This window comes from Xiphophorus couchianus, chromosome 18 (genome assembly GCF_001444195.1).
Source record: "Xiphophorus couchianus chromosome 18, X_couchianus-1.0, whole genome shotgun sequence".
Taxonomy (NCBI): domain Eukaryota; kingdom Metazoa; phylum Chordata; class Actinopteri; order Cyprinodontiformes; family Poeciliidae; genus Xiphophorus; species Xiphophorus couchianus.
The window spans coordinates 13,315,585-13,335,271 of NC_040245.1; the positions used below are offsets into that span (position 1 = coordinate 13,315,585).

At 36.3% G+C, this 19,687-nt stretch overlaps 2 protein-coding genes across 8 annotated transcripts in view; one reads left to right on the forward strand and one right to left on the reverse strand.

The window, feature by feature from the left end:
- The first annotated feature begins 4,747 nt into the window (after positions 1–4,747).
- LOC114133438 (potassium inwardly rectifying channel subfamily J member 1) lies at positions 4,748–6,051 on the forward strand. Its single transcript, XM_027999345.1, has one exon. It carries the CDS (start codon positions 4,748–4,750, stop codon positions 5,864–5,866), a length of 1,119 nt encoding a protein of 372 aa, XP_027855146.1. The 3' UTR covers positions 5,867–6,051.
- Positions 6,052–12,484: 6,433 nt separating this feature from the next.
- Positions 12,485–19,687, reverse strand: part of fli1 (Fli-1 proto-oncogene, ETS transcription factor) — a 36,729-nt gene continuing 29,526 nt past the window's right edge. For 5 of the 7 annotated variants that reach the window (XM_028045675.1, XM_028045676.1, XM_028045674.1 and 2 more), the window contains 4 exons: positions 16,928–16,987; positions 16,481–16,540; positions 13,343–13,390; positions 12,485–13,193 (listed from right to left, as the gene is read on the reverse strand). In XM_028045675.1, coding sequence (XP_027901476.1) covers positions 12,664–13,193; positions 13,343–13,390; positions 16,481–16,540; positions 16,928–16,987 — 698 coding nt within the window. In that variant the 3' untranslated portion in view covers positions 12,485–12,663. The remainder of the gene's footprint in view (positions 13,194–13,342; positions 13,391–16,480; positions 16,541–16,927; positions 16,988–19,687) is intronic. The other 2 variants (XM_028045673.1, XM_028045679.1) reach the window with 1 other exon arrangement.

Here is a 19,687-nt window from a genome sequence, read left to right on the forward strand (position 1 = left end):
TATTTTAAAAGCCAATTATGCTTTTCCTTATGCATCTCAGTTATTTGTTACATTATGTTAACATATTATTAAAAAACAAACCAAATAAATCCAAGGAACATTTTTGGCTGTACCTTCACAAAATGTGAAAATTATGGTGACAACATTATTATTATTATAATATTACACCTTCATAGTGCATTCTGTTTTTTTCTTTTTATTATCTACAGACTTAATTTGCAGGTCACAACCTGTTTGCAAGTTTGTTTGTTTTAAAGAAGCTGAAAAGGGATTCAACAAGTAATCAAACTACTCTGGAGGAAAATCAGAGCAAACCCTACCTGCCAGGCAGGTCTTCTCTTCATATTCAAGCTTTAACACTTTTGTCCCTGGCCTTTTTTTGGCCTTCTACTGGAATGCACATTGCAGTAGCAAACCTTACTGGATGCGTAAACCCTAGGATGATCAAAACAACCTTTTGTATTCCTCTGGGTCTTTATCTTGCCTTTTCAAATAAGATTATCTTGCAGAAATGCTTACTGATGACAAGACAGCAAATTGATAAAAGATTTCTTTCTAGAAATTCTTTGAAGGAAATATTTGAATTGCCACAGGAGGTAAATGCTTTACAAGCACATTGCACAGCTTGTACCACTGTAGTGGTTGGCATTTAGCTCGTTGCCATTTTTACACTGAGAATGATGGATATGGAATATGAATGCTCAGTGACACGATGACCCAGCAAAATGCTGCACCCTTCTCTCAGCTTGTTCCCTATGCTCACAAACACACACATTCACAAAAGGATAAAACCACCGTCTTCAAAATATGAGGTTATTGGGCTCAATTGAAGCACTTTATAAAATGTACCTATTGTGTCAAAGCACAAACAAAAAGTACAAACTGACAATGAAAAAGATAATTTTCTTATTAATACTTTAAAATTATATAATCATAACTTATCACTTTAAACGTTCTCGTCAATTCTACTTGCGAGAAAGGAGAGCACGAAATGATGTTTAGAATATTGGTGCAAATTTCCATTCATCAATTCAAATGGTATATGGTCCTTCACTCATATAGCATTTCATCATGTTGAGAGAACTCCAAAGTGCTTCACCCAACCTTCAGTCACACACTGATGGTGGCAAACTACTACTTTGTAACCACAGTCTGCCAGAAGCAAGACTGTCATGCACTGGCACCACCTAGTTCCATCTGACTACCATCAGTAGGGTGGATGGATGAAGTGTCTTGCCTATACACACAACAGTAATGGAGATGGAAAGAGTGGGCAGTCGAACCAGCAACCCACCAGTTACAGGACAAACTCCTACCATTGTAGCCACCATCGTCCTGTCAACTTAAGTCTACATGCCTTGGAAATTGGAACTAAATACCTGACGAATATTATGTTAAACATGAAAAATAAATGTAAATGGTGATGAATTTCCAATCATAAAATAAAGACAAATCACCAAGACCATAGGAAGTTTGAAGTACATAATGTGTTCCCAGAATGCTTTTAATTCTCCTTTTACACAAAGTATCTGGTTAACAATGATGTCTTACAATGTGTGAAGAGCAGGAGAAAAAACAAAAATATGTTTGTAGATTTCCCCTCTTTAGCAACATGTTGAAGCCCAAGAAATAATGTAGAAGCTGGAAAGTTACATTTGACTTCATAGCAATGGCTGACCACTGCGTCTATTTACTTTTTAAGGAAACCTAGTTCTAAGACTTGTCCCTGAGTACAATGACTAGTAGTTATCTGTTTGGGTATTTTGTAGTTAGCTATTTAACACCTGATAAAAGCGACTGCCTTAAAGCTGAGGTGCAAAAAACTGGAGCAACACATTTGAATGTTCTGATATATGCAGAAACTCCCTCTGTTTCTTTCATTGAAACAAATTCAAAAGCTCTGAAAAAATAAATTATGTGCTCATAAACCACACCGATGTCGACCATATAAATTAAGGCCCTTCATAATAATTAAATTAAGGCTTGTGCATTTCATCCAAACAAAGCAAAGCATTGTGCCTTTCACTGAATATAATTTGCCAGCATTTTTCTAGTGTAAGGTGATTAATGAAAGTCTTTTATATATGTGGGCGTGTGTTTTGATGTGGTTAGAACTATTGGATTCTTTAGAATTTATTTATTACAACAGTGCAAAAATTGTCTCCTAAATATTATTTCTTTGCTCTAAAGTTATTTGGATGAAAAATATGTCACTGCTCCAGTCTATCAGTCATGACATTTATGTCATCTGTTAGTGACTTTTTCTCCTTTTGCTGGAAATTAACTCACCACATTCAAGAAGCTGTGTAAATGTGGCAGTAAATTGCCTTTGAAACTGATATATAACAAAAAATATGCAGATATCACTGAGCATTTACCAGTACAAACTCGCAAAAATAAAACAATTTAAAAATGAGCCCTGTCTTTCTATGTCAATAGTAATTAAATATTCCTAGAATAAACACCAGACAGCATGTAAGGTAATACCGCAGCATGCCCAGTATGTAATGAGATTCACTTTGATAAATGAATCCCTTTACAATTTACAACTTACACTCCCCCCAGCATTAAAACATCTGCAGCTTCTGAGCTGGTTCTGCATTCAACAAATCCCAGAGAGAAATCTGTTTGGTTTCATCATCTTCTCATCTTTCTAGTGTCTTACCCTATCCCCAGTCTGGGGGGAAAAGCTTTATCATTGTATCATAAGAAAAAGTCTGCACTGAGTAAAGAAGTGCTGATTTTGGATTGATGGTGACAACTCTATTTGCAGTTTATGACCTCCATTGGATCAAGTGAAACATAAAAAGATGCCAATTTATTGAAAACACCTGCAACTTTTTTCAGCAAGTTTCAAATTATTTTAAGATGTCACATCTTCACAGTTTGAAAGCTGAGTTTCATTGTCTCCAAAGTGGGTCATCACATGTCCTCAAGAATGCATACGTGCAAACATTCTCACAGTTTATGTCTGTTTGACATTGAGATGCACAAAACCAGTCATTTACAGGTGCATGCGTCGCATTTACACTGTCAATGTTACCTTGGCTTACTTGTTTACTGAGAGTTTAGAGCATAAAAACTGGGGTTCAGAAATGAAACAACTTAGTTCGAATCCAGCGTTATGCAGTAGTTGCATGACAGAGGTCATCTCAGTCTTTGGTGCCTGGCATTTGTGGACAAAACAGAAGTTTTTAGTACCAGAACATTCTACGCATAGGCGTGGGTGTGTGTGTGTGTGTGTGTGTGTATTGTAGTGGTGGTGGTGGAGGGTGGAGAGGTTGATGTACCTGTGGGCGTTAACATCACCTGACTGATTCTAACATGCTGACACACGACAGTATAAAGACACACGAGGTGGTTCGTCTGGCACAAGAAGACACACCTCAGCTGCCTCAGACCAGAGAAAGAGGAAACTGTCATTCATTCAGCTTTGGATGCTTCTCACAGTTTTCCATTCAGGTGAGTTGAGACTTCACATTCTTGCAGCATGTTTTTAATAGAAATAGCAAATGGAACAAAATATAGATTTTTTTTTTTCTTGGTTAACATTAAGATCACAATTTCCAATGTAAAATCTCAGTTATGAAAATCTAAGATGTTTCCTTGATTTTCAGCTTAAAAGGTTTAATCAGACTCCATCTATGTCAGTCGCATAGAAACTGACACAGGTTCCAAAAGTCTTTAGACAAACCAAACAAAATATGAATGGTTTTTAATTTAATGCAATCAAATAGGAAAGCTAAATTAAGCATATTTTGAGATTAAATTAAATAGAATAATGGGAAGCTGAAGGTGGCACTATTAGGCTCTACTAACACATCTAATGAGTCTCACCCGGCATGCCTTCACTTGTACATGTGGTCATTTTCTTACACTAAGCTGTAATTTAGTATGACCTATAGCACGCAAAATCCCTAAATGCCTGAAATTATTTCACTACAGACCTAATGCATGAAAACCTGCTGACCTAATGATTAGGTTTGGAATGACCCAGTGTATCTTCAAGAGGTTAACAGCTTGCAAAACAAGAAATACAGTGAGCTTATCCAATTTGTCTCTACTGTGGTGTTTGAAGACTGCCAAAAAATATATAAAGTTTCTGCACTTATTGTTTAGTAGCCTTTCACTAGCAGACATGACATAATCCAAATAGCTCTTTGCATGACTTGGCAAGAACAGGGACTACACACTAATGTGGAAATTTGGTGCCACCACCGCCGCCAGTTGCCGTATATCAAGCAGCATACTTATGAGACATTAAAGCTTTAATAAAGTTGAAGGTTGTTATTTATGGGAACTGCTCTAATGGCTTGCCTAAATAATTTTACTGCCTTATTTAGCTCTCCTCTTTCTGTTGAGACACGTTAATAAGAACCTGATTCTAGTCTTGAAGAATACATGTGGGAGTCTTCATCAAAAACAGTTTCTGTATAACTGATTGTGTTTCATACGCTGAGAGAAGCATGTTGGGCACAGTGGTAAGACAGCAAATGGAATAAAAAGGGAGGACTTTTTAAGACTGTGCAGTTGATGTATTTGACCAAACGTTTGCACTATAAAAAAACTTGTTGCTCATTTCTTTAGTAGCAGAACCATCTAATGTTCATCTGCCACAATCAGATGTTTCTATGTTAGACAGCTCTTATTCATTTTATTATTTAGTATGGTATTTTACCAGCTTTTCAATGTTGACATTTCATGTCTTTCTTTTGTTGTCTCATAGATTACTGAATAAGAGAGAAAGATGAGCACCTTAAAAAAGCGGATCCAAGACTACATGTTGGAGAGGAAAAGGCGGCGAACCAGATTGGTGACTAAAGATGGTCGCTGTAACATTGAGTATGGAAACATTAAGTATAGCACCCACTTTGCCTTCCTGGTTGACTTCTGGACCACCTTTGTTGAGATCAGGTGGCGTTTTGTCCTGTTTATTTTCATTGCATCTTTTACCCTCAGCTGGTTTATCTTTGGCCTGCTGTGGTACTGGATTGCCCGAAGTAATGGAGATCTGGGATGGCAAGAGCCCCCTTCAGATCACAATTCATGCGTTGAGAATGTCGTTGGACTCACCACAGCCTTCCTGTACTCACTTGAAACCCAGACAACTATTGGGTATGGTGGAAGAGCAATCACAGCTGAATGCCCTAGTGCTGTGGCCCTTATCATTATCCAGTCCCTTCTTGGAGCAGTTATCAACTGCTTCATGTGTGGAATCATCTTGTCCAAGATCTCCCTACCCAAAAAGAGGGCCAAGACCGTCACGTTTAGTGAAATGGCTGTCATCAGTCCCAGAAATGGTTCTCTCTGCCTGTCCATCAGAGTGGCCAACCTGCGCAAGACACTGATGATTGGAAGCCAGATCTATGGCAAGCTGCTGAGAACAACAACCACACCAGACGGTGAGACAATCATCATGGACCAAGTGAATATTGACTTCCTGGTAGATGCTGGGAAGGACAACCTATTCTTTGTAACTCCTCTCACATTGCATCACGTTATTGACAAGAGCAGTCCCTTCTTCGACATGGCAGTGGACACGCTACATGACAAAGAGTTTGAGCTTGTGGTCTTTCTGGATGGCACAGCAGAGTCCACAAGTTCTTCCTTCCAGGTGCGAACCTCCTTTATTCCTCAGGAGATCATGTGGGGCTACAACTTCCTGCCGATCATCTCCAGGAGCAAAGAAGGGAAATACAGAGTTGACTTCTCCAACTTCTCCAAAGTGGTTCCGGTAGCCACTTCACATTGTGCATACTGCTATCACAACATCAAAGGACATCATCTCCATTCCAGAGAAGGACATGACAACCCGGGTTTTGAAGTGATTGAAATTGACAATCCCCCAAATGTCACCAAGTTGTGAAACACTTGCTGTTCACACAGGCTGAAAAATCTGACTGGCAGCCCATTGTATCTTCCGACAATGAATTCCTCAAGGACAGACCGTTGCTGGAGGCACCTGTGGATGAACACACAACCACAACCAAATCCTTTGCATTTAAACTTGAATCAGATTAACCAATTGTTTTGTTATTTTTTTGTATTTACAAATAAGAAACTTGTGGGATCAAGGCACTCCTTATGAGTTTTGTATGTGTCTGCATGTAAAACCACACCTGTCATGATCTTCTGATGAAAGATCTGTTTTTGGAGGTTAGGACATGTTAGCTGATGAAACATAGCTAATTGACACAAAGCTTTTCTGTCAGTGATGATATTTGTATGAAGAGAAGGAGATTTTTTTTTTTTTACCTTTCATAAGAGTTATTTTTGTTTTAAATAAAACAGACAAAAACATGTAATAAGTCACCAAAGAAGGAGTTTTTAAATTATGAACAGATGATGTGCTAAAAGTGATACTTTGACTTGAAGCAGTATGCTAAACTGTTCAGATAGGCTGGTCTCCTGGGCCAGCCTTTCAAAGCTGTGAGTGATGTGATAGTTTTTTTATTGTTTTTTTAAAAATTTTTTACAAATTAACATATTTTGAGAAAACACATCTCTCAGACAATGCTTAACTTGGCTACATGCAGCAAACTCAATTGTTTTTGTATATTTACCTGTTTTTTTTTATTTCTTTTACTCAGGGGTAAAACATGTATAGTAAAATAAACTTTATTTTTGCATTCATAAACATTTGTCTGCAGTAAAATTTTTCACACCAAACCAAAGCTAAATGTCACACCTGGTGTGTGATATAGAACGTCAAACCAGAAGCTGAATTTGGAGTAGTGTAAATTTTATGTGAACACTTGAAATTACCACAGGAATAAAACATTTTTTTATGAACAATGGTTAAAAACATAAATCTGCCTATTTGTGGCTAATGGGTGTGCAGGGTACGCTTTAATCAGAATAAACAAGGGCTTTGACTTTGATTCCACTTTGTTCTCAGTGCAGATATTTTTTAACATAAATACAAAAAAATTATATTTTTACTTCAACTATTATTTCTTAATCTGCTCAGAAAATAAATGATTAAAAAATTAGTGAGCAAACCTGAATGAGCAAATAAAAAAAACAAAAACTTTTAATCCTCCTGTTATGTTCCTTTCTGAGGTACAGCAATAATGTTCGTGGGTCAATTTGGCCCGGGGAGTGTTTAATCACGCAATAGTGTCAGAAATCAAAAACATCCTCCAAAACATTTTTTGTATCTGAATATTAACTAACCATTTCAATCAATATTTGTGCAATGATGTTTTTTCATTTCTCAGAAATTAAGGATCAATGACAACAACTTACTCATTTACTCATTTGGACATAAACTTTTTTACATTTTTTATGTCCACTGAAAAAAACCTAGACACAAAAAAACAATTAACTTCTTGAAATTGATTTTTGGTCAATTTTTTATATTATACTTTTTTTTTTCAATGGGTGATCTTTATAATTGAACTTGAGACACACATACTGTTCAGAGTCAAATTGACCCACTGATTAAAATCAAGATAAATGAGTCATGCAGAGAGTATTTATGTTTTCCTCCACTTCTGCTGAGTGTCCACTCAGTGTGGGTGGAGATTGCCCACGGGAACAGAAAATGTTCCCGTCAAAAGTTGTATGAACACCTGCTTTCTCGCAGTTTCCTAGTAAAGTAAAGAGAATAGTGAGAAAGTGGGCGTGTGTGCGTCGGTGTGTGCATGTATGCGTGTTGTGTTTGTGTGTGTGTGGTGAAATATGGTTCATAGCTGCAAGGAAACATATAGAATTGGACATTTTTTAACCTTTTTTTGCACCTCAACTTGACAAATTGACCTGAACAGTATCTATGTAAAAAGTAGACACAGGGGGGAGGGGTTACAAATCTGTAAAATTAATATATTTTCAATTTATATGTAGAGTGCACCTATTAAGACAAATAGAAAGAGTTTCATGCAAAAAAATACTTCCAACTATTTAAAAAAAAAATTTTAACTTTAAAACGGGTCAATTTGACCCACAACATTACAGGAGGGTTAATATGTCCAGGCCAGAATTTTTTGTTTCCAATTTTGATTATTCAAGAAGAAGCATTTGCCACTGGAGTCTGACATTAAAAAACAACAAAAAAAACAGTGCCTTGAAAATGAGGAAGTCTCTCATTTTCATGACAATTTCTTTTCCCTCTGAGGCACCTGAATGATTTTTTTTCCCCCATTTGATTTGACATTTAAATAAAATAAATAAACATATAAAGAAAGAAATATGGGTGCCGGATGGGTGTGTCAGTACTTTATGGTTGATTAAATGTTTGGCATCATAACTGATGCATTTACTCAGCATTTAGAACATGGCGCTGTAGTGTAGCGATATAAAACAGAACCACGTCACAGCTTGGAAGTCATCCAAAAATTTTTTATCTAATTTAGTATGACTAGATTTGATAAATTATGTGTTTCTTCCAATTTATATCCAGTTTTATATGAGGAAGAGATTTTATTTTTAATAATCTATTACTATTCTAGGAATGCAGATTCCGTAAGTCTCTGCTCGCCCTATTTCTAAAGTAAAGAAATGCACAACGTCTCTGTTCCCAGCTTTGTATATGACACAGTTGTGTATGATTCAAACTCAACAAAGCTTTAAAAATGTAGAGATGTTTTGTCGTTTTTGAAGGAATATTAAATGTTTTTCACAGCAAAAAGATGGCATTGAGAAAAGAAAACCTTGCTAGTCTTTTTATGTCAAGTATCAGCCGTTTCCTAGTTTATCAGGCGCATCAGACCTTTGACCCCCCTTTAGTAAATGCTAAACAACAGGGCAGATAGGAAATATTAGCAGCCTCTAAATTGAGCATGATGTTGAAATCACATCAAAGTCCAGAATAACAAACCATAAAAACAGCTAGTTTGATGACAAAGCTGCTGGAATATGCTTTACTAGTAACTGAAAGTATGATAGAGCACAATGGGATCCAGTTCATATTTTAAGGCTTTCTCTGAGGACAGTTTTTTTTAATTCAATTCAACTTAATTTAGACTTTTTATAAAGACACACACTCTTGGTTCATAGTACAGATAAAAAAATAAAACAGAGTAAAGGAAAAAACACACAACAGTAATTTTTGAAACCCACAAGGAAGAAGACATGAAGCATCATCGCACAGTTGCTTCATGTGCGATGAAGCACAACATAAAAAGTTGTGTCATTCAAATGTGTTGAATACGTAGCTCTTCTGTAAAATCGCAGACTACAATTTCCCCAAAACGCCGAGATTATATCTCATCTAATAATTTGCATCCATCGCTGCCATTATTTTTAATGACTTATTGTGTAAAAAAAAGTCACATTCTGCAGTTTCCTTTTGACTCTTTTATTGTCTAAAATGGCAAAGCATTGCTTTACGTGAGCACTTCTGTACAAAACATGTTGACATACAAAGACGATTTTTTTATTTGAAATGCAAATGTAAAAATTTTTTTGTACATTCTTTGACTTAATTACTACTCTGAGTGTTGTCCTTTTATCAATTGGCATGTTTCAGAGTCTGTATATTCCAGGTAACGATTATTCGATTTCTAAATTAGTCGAATGATCAATTAATCATAAGTAAACCAATTAATTGTTTCAGTCCGGAGAATAAAGAATTCTATTATTCTTTCCGACAAAGTTCTAACATAAAAGTGAATACAAAAATCTAACAAGTGCAGTGGTGAAGTTAAATATGTGAATTTGTTTATGTGATATGTTTATGTGTTGGTGTTATTAGCACTGTGGCCTCGCTTTGCAGCTAGAAGGTCCTGAGTTCCAGGATTCTTCAGGCTCTTCTATGTTGAGTTGGCATTCTTCCTATGTATGTTTATCCTTCTGATGTTTCTCTCTTGTTTGTTGGGCACTAGAAATAGGCATCAATCTCCCTGTGATCCAAACAAAGTATTGAGTATTGATCGACTTCAACTGTGGTAGAGATAAAGTCAGGCTGAGTAACAGTGCTGGAGAGGTAAAAACATTTATTTTGTCACATTTTCTATACAAAAGCCCTTTTTCCAAAAGGTTTTACTTCATACATTGCAGGAATTACAATTAATTAATATTAAAAATAATACACTGCTTAATTGTAAAGTTATACACACAATACATATAATGGACTCAACATCCAAAATACCTTGCATATATGAAGAAGTAGCACAGATTCCTCTTCACTGATACTACTTATAAAACAGGAAGGTTAAGGGTATTACCATAATTTCTTTATGCTACAAATGACATGTTCCCTTTGGATTTGTTCACTTAAAGCTATACATCTGCAAAGAAAGCTGGATGTAAATATTAATGCTGTATTACTGAGTATCAAACACTTGAAAACCTTAAAAGCACAGGGCTAGTCATGAACTTTAAATATAAAAAGTGAGTGGCACTGGAATCTCTCCATCACCATCATGAACTGCATACAAAGTATAGGAATCATCTCTATTAGGTTATGAGTTAAGCAGGCATTCGTGGTTTTAGGATTACAAACAAATAATATACAGATATATTTTTTAAACTTACAGGCACTTAAGATGTTACAACTGGATTTTAGAAAACAACACCTGTATGAAAACAGAAATGCTAAACTGCATTGCCCAAATGTACAGATATAAAAATACTTAACATGCTCAACATACTACTAGCAGAAATGGACTCAAAAAGTTTGCATTTTTGACCGAGGTCAACTCGTATTAACTCTCTTGGCGTTTTATACTGTCACATATGAAAATAACTCTGCATAATTTATACAGTAAGTTGCTTTAATGCCTAGTTGACTGATGCTTATAAAATAATAAAAAATAGGTCTGACAAACGCACAGCGTTTGCGAATCTGAGGATTTCTTTGTTTCATCTCGTCATACTTCATTGGTTTTTGTTCTTTGATAAATGACTTATTTTCAAGTGTCTATTTTCAGTGACGTCCTTTGAATAATTTCTGAAATTGACAGTTGAAGAGCTGATTATAGTTGTAATTTTGACATATTTTTACATGATAATGAAGAAATTCTGACTTGAGATTTGTTTGCATTTTGTTGGGCTGGAAGATCAGCGAAAGACTTTTCACCAAACATGCGGCTCTCATGATAGGATCCAGCCCTGGAGAAAAAAGAAACACTGCAACATGGGTGTCTGTTAATCAGAATCACGCGGCCCATCACTTCTCCACACTGACCGGTACAACTGGCCTAAAAAAAGAGAGAAGATAAAGCCTGGCAGCTGTTATTGTCAGAAAATATATTAAAAAAAGAGTCAGATTTAACAAAACAGTTATACCTTCTTCAGGACTTTAGTTGTTTACTGGTAATTGATAATAACGATAAGATATAGATCAGCAGTTGGAACATAACCCTAACTCTGCAAGGGTTAGAGCTTTGTTTCTCAGCACATTTTAAAAGTAGATAAAGACTCAAGGGTTTTTGGATAGCTAAACAACATCCTCAAAAACAGCAAGGCCAACATAACCCTAAAAACCCCCCACATACTCTAAAATCACTTTCATGTTTTAGATTCATGACAATACATGGACATGCATTATTATTCTTCTTAAATAACCACATCTGACATATTTTGATTTAGGCAAGGCTTTTTCTTTTAAGAGTATTTCACAAGCCAGAAAACGTTCACATTAATACTGATATGGTTGAGCGATATAAAAAAATCTCAAAATACTATGGCTGAAAGGAAGCGACGAGTCAAGCACTTAGCTTAGTGTGTGGCCTACCAAAAAAAAAAAAACAACAAAAAAAAAAACAAAAGAAAAAACACAAGAGAGAGACACTCAGAGCGGAAATTGCTGCAAATTACTGCAATTAAATCTTGAGTTTGCTTCCGCAGCACAATTGACTTAACTCTGCTGTGCTTATTACCTATCATCTCTCTCGACTTCATGCAAAATACATTGAAAACATTCTTTAAGCAACTGAGTTGACCCAGGTTCAGCAGAAACATACAGCGCTTCATTCTATGGCACCTAACTCTTCTCCAGCCTTCCAGTTTTGGAGGATAAATTAAATGGCGGCATGGTGAACTGTATTCCAGTCGCCAATTTTTATTCAGTGCTGAGAAAAGTTCCTCTTGCAAGATCTCTTACGTGTCTATTGGAGGCACACATACACACACAACACACTTCTTCCCCCCCTCCACACACACACACACACACACACACACACACACACACACACACACACAAGTAACAATAAACAAGAAGATGAACAGAAAAGCAAAGAAAAACAGTGGAAAAACCCCAAAAGGTAGTCGATAAGCGGCTACAGCTGATTTTTTAAGCAAGGTGTACTGAGAAGGACAGAAATGGAGACCCATAAGTGGTAGGCCCATGTCTGGTAAGGTAGCATGGAGAAAAGGCTGACACAATCAGGCTCAACACCTTTCCTTTGGCTTTGGGACAAGTATTGGCTTTTAGATTAAACTTTCAAGACAATGGAAATGACAGGCACAGGAAACTTAGATGTGCATCTATAAACAGTTGTAATAAGTAGTATTCCATTGTAGACCAAAGTATCCAGTTTTAATAAATTCTTACACACAAAAAAATATTCAATTTACTCATTCTTCTTTAAGGAACAGCATTTCTTTAGATGTTTGTTTCCATCTGTTCAGTCTTTGGCAGTACAAGGAGTGCAGCTCAGCAATTTTGGTAGGGGGAGAAGGTAGGTTTAAAAAGTTGGTCATTGATCGGTGAGAGTTGTTTTAATAGTAACTGCCAAGGTGGGATGGCACATGGGTGTTAGGATGGCGAGGAACATTTGGGTTTGGGTAGATGCCTGCAGTGGGCGAACTCCAGTACTGAGCAGTGGGTCCAAAGAAATTGGAGGAGGTGACTGGCATAGATGGAGGGTGTGGGGATACAAAGTTGACCTTCTGCTGGTGGGCATGGTAAGAAGGCACATAGGCTAGGTCCGAGGGGTATTTATACATTGATGACTCGGTGGGGTGTGGCTGCAGTGCCTGAGCAATACCATGGAAGTCGAACTTGTAGGCATAGCGTTTGCCATGCACTTTCGTCATGATATTTTTGTCATAGTAGTAGCGCAGCGCACGGCTCAGCTTGTCATAGTTCATGTTGGGCTTGCTCTTACGCTCACCCCATCGTCGTGCCACTTCATCTGGATCTGTCATCTTAAACTCTCCATTGGTCCCTTCCCAAGTGATGCACCCTGCATTGGCACTGTCGGACAAGAGCTCCAAGAGGAACTGCCAAAGTTGGATTTGACCTGAGCCTGAAACAGGACAGAAAAGGAAATCATTGTCATGGACATTTGCAGTCTCTAAAATATAAGAAATTATTATTAATGGGTTTTTTTTGTTATGTTTACAGATTTCAGTATTTGTCTGATTACAGAGGGATTAAACATGTCAATAATCTTACCTGGATTGGCGAGACGACTACTGGTGGGGCCCAGAATCTGATAAGGATCTGTAGGGAAATTTAAAAAGATGATCAATCTGGAATCAGATTTCTGTGGTATAAAGTACAGTAATATGTCCAGAGGGAAAAAAGGTAAAATTGGTATCAGAATCCCTATCAAAACTCCACTCCAAACCCATTGTTTGTCTACTGTCTGAATGTTTTTTTTGTGTCAGTCGCGCCTGTAGGTTTTGCCAGCAAGCGGTATGCTAAGATTTATTTGGCCAGTTTTCAAAATTTATTTCAATTCAATTCGCATCCTATTTGTGTCTGCTTGGAAAATTGAATGTACAAAAGGCGGTGACCAGTGTTAGTGCAACAATTCAAAATGTCTACCAACAATCTGAGTAGTTTTCACTCTTTACAATGAGGTCCATAGTAAATCATACACTGTATTGGCTGTTGCAGATCCCTGTATTTATGTCATGTATACCTGCACATTATGCTCAGATATCCAACTGTGGGAAAGAGCCCAACTGAAGCATTAGCCATTAAAATGTATGTAATTTAAAACTAAGCAATACACTTATTAAGACGGAAAACATAGTTTTCTTTGTAAGTTTTGTTCCAAATGTTTTCACTAAAAATTATATCTAAATATATTTTATGCAGAAAGCATCAATGAGAAATATCAAAACAAACAGTAGACGTGCAAGTATTGGTCGAGAACATCAGTCAACTACTCAACATGAAAATATTGTCAAGAAAATAAGAGGCAGGAGTTCACTGAAGTCTGTAGTTGTACGTATATGTGGAGTCAAATATAACGAAAATAAAAATCTTTTCCAATGATCTGTTGTCAGAACTTCATAGTCGCTTTCGCTTTCTTAACTTCTTAGCTCTCTTAACTTAACAAGTTACTCTTAGCATGATGTTGCTAAGAGTAACTTTGAAAACTCTTGCTGCAAGAAAATTCAAGCAAATTCATGTCATTGATTTGATTCCTCCGTTTTTGTATATTGCATTATTTATACTTAATATGCATCACATAAAAGGTGAAAATAGTATAATTGTATAAACATGTATAATTTATATTACAGCTGAAGTTGTTTTCCACAGTTTTTACTGGAGTGTGTGAGTTGCTGTACCTTCCTTTTTAAAATACCTTAGAGGTGTTCTGTTAGATTCAAGGCATACTTGGCCATCTCATACTTCTCGTGTTTCCTTTTTTTGTTTTAAAAACTAGAAATTTCTTTATAAACTTTCCATCCTGGAATATTTCTGCATTATGTAAATTCAATGCTTTGAAGATCTTTATGATATCTACATTATTTAATGAACATATCTAATTAACAGCTTAACATTATAAAATATATTGTAATAGGGGTATTATATTCACAAGGTGAAAATCATTGCACTATGTCTTGGCTCAGTAGAACAATCCTCTTTTAGATTACTTATTTTTGTCAACTTGCTGTTAAGCTTTATTACAGTTACTGGATGCCAAAACATGCAGGTGCATATATAGCAGGTGCAATATATTAGAATATCACTTAAAGATGTATTTATTTCAATAATTCAATTCAATTAAATTTATTCATTTATTTATTTTTTTTTTAGAAATAAATGGGTTTTCATTCACTGTAAAATATTATCAAAATTAACAGAAATAATGCCTGAAGTATGTTATTCTGTGTGCAATGCATCTGTATATCTGTATATTAGGTTATCCTAAGCTAACTGTGTAGTTATAGATAGATAAATAGATAGATAGATACATCTTTATTGTCATTATGCTGGACAAACAAACCACTTTTTCCTCACTTTCTTGTACGACTCTCCAATTTGTATTATTTGCATTATTTATTTCATTATGTTTGTCAACACTTTGTTTTCTCTTAATTATTTTTCTCTTCATAGTAGCTACACCTGGTCTGACATTCTGTTTGGCTGTGATACCTTCTTGAAGGAGGGCATTGTCTGAAATAGCTCTACCATCAACTAACCATTCTCCTTTCCCTCCAGTCAACTTTTTATTTTCATGAACATCAAAAATAATCCTGCATTGGTTAATTTCTTTCTTCTTGTAATTTATTTCTTCATTCTGCTCTGTCTTCTCTAACTGAAGACAGCGTTGGTTGTGACAGATGGCTGCCTGTATTGAGCCAGGTTATGCTGGAGGTGATGTGATGCTTTGATTCTAAATTCTTATTTGTCACAAAATGTAGCTGAAAACAGTTTCATAATTCAAATTCCACAACTATGTCTAATGAACAGACATGTAGTTTAGACATTACTATTACAGCCAAAGTATCCAGATAGGATTCTGCTGTGAACAAAGTGTAATTATGCTTGACTGTCTTAAGTGCCAACATCAAGATAAAATTGGGAAAAAAGAAAGAAAGAAAAAAATAGCTTTATCAAAGCATTTAATATATATAAAAAACATGTTATCACTTCTGTGATGGCTGCAGTTACAGCCACACAAACGTGGTAATATTCACTCTCACCACACGCAATAAGTTCATCTCACTTATATTTGGATTTCTTTAAGTTTAGGATTTAATTTACAGAATAACTGGTTTTGTTTAGAAAGCAACACATCACATTGTATTCTAGAATAAGTGCGCACATTTTAGTTTATATTGTTGTGTTTTGCTTGATTTAATCTTTGTTTTGTTTCTGAGTTTAAGTGCTGGCTGCCCCAATCCTTAGGAGAGCAGAAAGGTGGAGAAGGGGTGGAGCAAGCCAGCTGAGACTGCAAATTGGTTCACACCATTACTCATCATCCAGAGGGGGGGAATGGGATTTGCTATGTTAGTTTCAGTTAGGTTTCTGTGTATTTTCCCCTTTGTGTTTTGTATGTGGCCTGATCAGCCAGTATTTAAGTCCCCTTTTGTCTCTGTTTGTGAGGTCTGTTTTTTGAGTTAGTCTGAGTTGATGTCTGTTACTTTGACCTCTTTTATGGGCCCAAATTTTGTCATTTTTTTTATTATTTACCCAAGTTTTGTTTTGGGTTAAATAAAAAATAATTATTTTTGACTTTGAACCGGTGCCTGGCTGTTCCTTAACTGCTCGGTCCATCACAACTTCAAACAATAAGTTTTGAGTCTGTGCTCATCCGTTCAAAAGCACAAATGCTACAGAGTAAGTAGTTACCTGGCTGAGGCCTGGCCTGCTCAGTGGACTTGGTCACATTCTGAGGAACTACAGGTGAGCCTGCAAGGAGGGAGGCAGTCATTGGATGAAGACAGGGAGACATAACATGATTCAGAGACTATAGGCATAGGGTGGTCACAGATAACAAGACTACATATCTTGAAGGCATTTTAGTAGAGCTCCAAAGTAAATAAGGAAGTGACTCGACTGCCTTCTGCAATCTTATGGAGTCTTTCCCACATGTCTAGACAGTGTTGATGTCAGTGATACATCTCCTCTGGTGCAAACTCTAGATAAAAGTATTACCAAGTATTTTATATGGCCCTGAACACCCACTGACGAAGTTTATTTTTGACAGGTAGTGCTCTCAGTCAGTTTCAATCACTCCTTAGTCAAATGCAAAAATACATAAATAGATCTTTAAAACGTTACTATATGTGACCTTACCTTTGCCACTGTGCATGTTGTTAGACCACCCTGTCCGCCGTACAGCATCGTATGATGGATCTGAAAAAAAAGTATTAGAAAAAGATAAAATCAAATGTTTTTTAATTAGGAAACAATCAATTAATTTTAGTACCAAAAGAAATATTTAAGTGATACAAAGATGCAACTGCAACAATCCTTCAGATTTAGTCAGATTATAGTCTCCAGGTGAGACTATAATCTGACTATAATAACCATAACCATATTTTATGGTTATAGTTGTATAAAATATCTCAACTAGTAACTGATCACAAGAATGCAATTGTTACAAATGTCGATTAACCTCAATAAATCCATCAAAAAGTGCTTAACAATCTTCTCCACAAGACATCTGGACACGCTCATGTGGTTTAGTAGGGCTTGCTTTGGTGGTTAGAACGTCAATGGCATAATTTTCGAGAAAATTTACAGCTGCTGGAGCAGCTTGCAACATAGTAACCACAAATTGCTGATGCAAATTAACAAACCAAGCACACAAAACATTAGCTGGACCGAACACGCATTCATGTCTCATTTTCTGATACCAGCAGCTTCTATGGAACCTTAACCAGTGACTGACCTGAACTGACCTGCATAGGTTAAGTTCTACCTGCTTTGTGTCTGTCTGTAGTGTAAGGCTAGACAGGTTTCACCAAACAATCAATCACTGTCACAGAAGTGCATGCAACAGAGGCTGTGGCAACGTCTCAAAAATGCCCTGGTATACTCATACTGCACCTGGCCAGCGCCCTTGATTGTTTCCATTATTACAGACTTAAACAGATCAAATAGCCACCAGAATGCAGGGGAAATATGATGTTTACTAATACCAGATTGGATTCACACTTAGTCTAACATGCTATCCACAGTATTAGAATTGAGAGCAAGTATTTTTGTCACCAGTTTTATTTCTCCTTAGGGACAATAGGAAGAGACTGTAAGGTTGAAATCAGCAGGGTATCTGAAGGGTCAAAAAGCAGTTTAATTTGTCTTAAGTGAAGATTATTTTGTTACAGTAAAAACAGCAAAGTTTGTCTCAATAAATGCATTTTGTGTAAATTACAGGCTGTATTAAAGAATGACCCGTATAAAATCCTCATAGTAAAATAAGATTGAGTTACAATTTTGAAACCATGACATATTAAACTCTTGGTTTATCATTATACTGGACCATGTTGAAGTTGAACACATTAGGGATCGTGTTACACCATCCCAAAATGGAAATGATTTATGCTTGAATTTCACTCTAAAGAAAGACAAAAATATTATATTCCTGCAAACCCATTTAGCATATTACATCAAACATCTGGGTTGAGGTGCAGGGGCAGGTTTCTGTCTCCTGAGGTCACTGGGCGAGAGGCAGAACACAGACAGACTGCCAGTTTACCACAGGTCAGCACAGGACAAACAACCATTCATACACATATTCATTTCTGAGGGCAACTTAGAAAGACCATTTTAAGTAACTTAACATGTACAGTACATACATACTGTATTTTTAAACCATGAGAAGAAGCTGATGGGGGCTGAGAAAGAAGCCATACATCCACAGGCACATTTATGCTTCACCTATAAAGACACGACAACTACTGTTTACAAGCACCCCACCTAGCAGCACCAATTATCACATTTTTAATAAAATAAGTTATTCATAATGACTACAGGGTGACTTGGGAGACTGCGTGTTGATTAAATAAATAATAACTTCACCAGTTTTGTTCAAATGACATATCTGAACAAAACTGATATTGTAGGAATCCTACGAGCCATTTCAAACACTTTTCAATATAATATATATTTTTTTATGTGAACATGTTCCCATTGTAATTGTGTTATGTAGATTGACGTCCTATAAATATAGTTTCGATAAATGTATATTTTTCAAATACCAATATATTTGCAAAGTTAAGTTCATGGAACCTTTGCTTTATGCAATATGGGAAATCAATGCTTAGTGACAACTCCAAAGTTCTCTAGTTTTTTATTTTTTGTTTATCCCTTCAGCTATCATTTAACCTTGAGGACTTAATTTATAATAATTCAGTTGAAACCTACATGGAACCAAATAGAAATGTTAAATACATTTTTACTGAAAGTGTGAGAGGACTTACTATAAAAAAAAAGCACATTTGAGGTTTCATTTTAACTATTAACACTGGTGACAAACTGGTAACATAAAATTTATCATGTGTTCCTGTTTCGACATTTCCTCACACAAAGCAATACTGCCCTCATGTGGATTATTGTATAATAACATTTTTAATGTTTAAGAGTCCGTAAGGAATAAAATATTGGATTCTTTAACTTTGTCAGTTAACTTATTGAATTATTCATTCCACGATTAAACTCTAAATTACTATATAATGTACATCAAGTATATCGAAAGGATTTAGCTTTCAATGAAAAAAAAAAAGAACAAAGGGGTACATAGCCAAAACACAAAAAAGAGGTAGAGGAGGGACAAATAGCAAGAATGCTGCAGCGGTTTAGAGAGGCTGTCTGGTTCAATCTGGTGTGGGCCTACAGGATAGCCAAAGACCAGCGACTGGGGGAGAGTCCTAGGAGACTTGTGTTTCCTGCCTGCTTCTCCTGCAGACAACCTCTCTTTGTTTTACTGGCCCTTTTTTCCCCTCTGCTCACTGCCAGCAAACCTCCCCACCACCTCCACCACACCTCACCCCCGCCAACCAATCCCCATCACCCCGCAAAAGAAAATCTCCCAACGGGGGCTACCTCTGCTGC

Coding starts and splice junctions, on each gene's coding strand:
- LOC114133438 (XM_027999345.1), top strand. CDS start 4,748: ATGAGCACCTTAAAAAAGCGGATCCAAGACTACATGTTGGAGAGGAAA.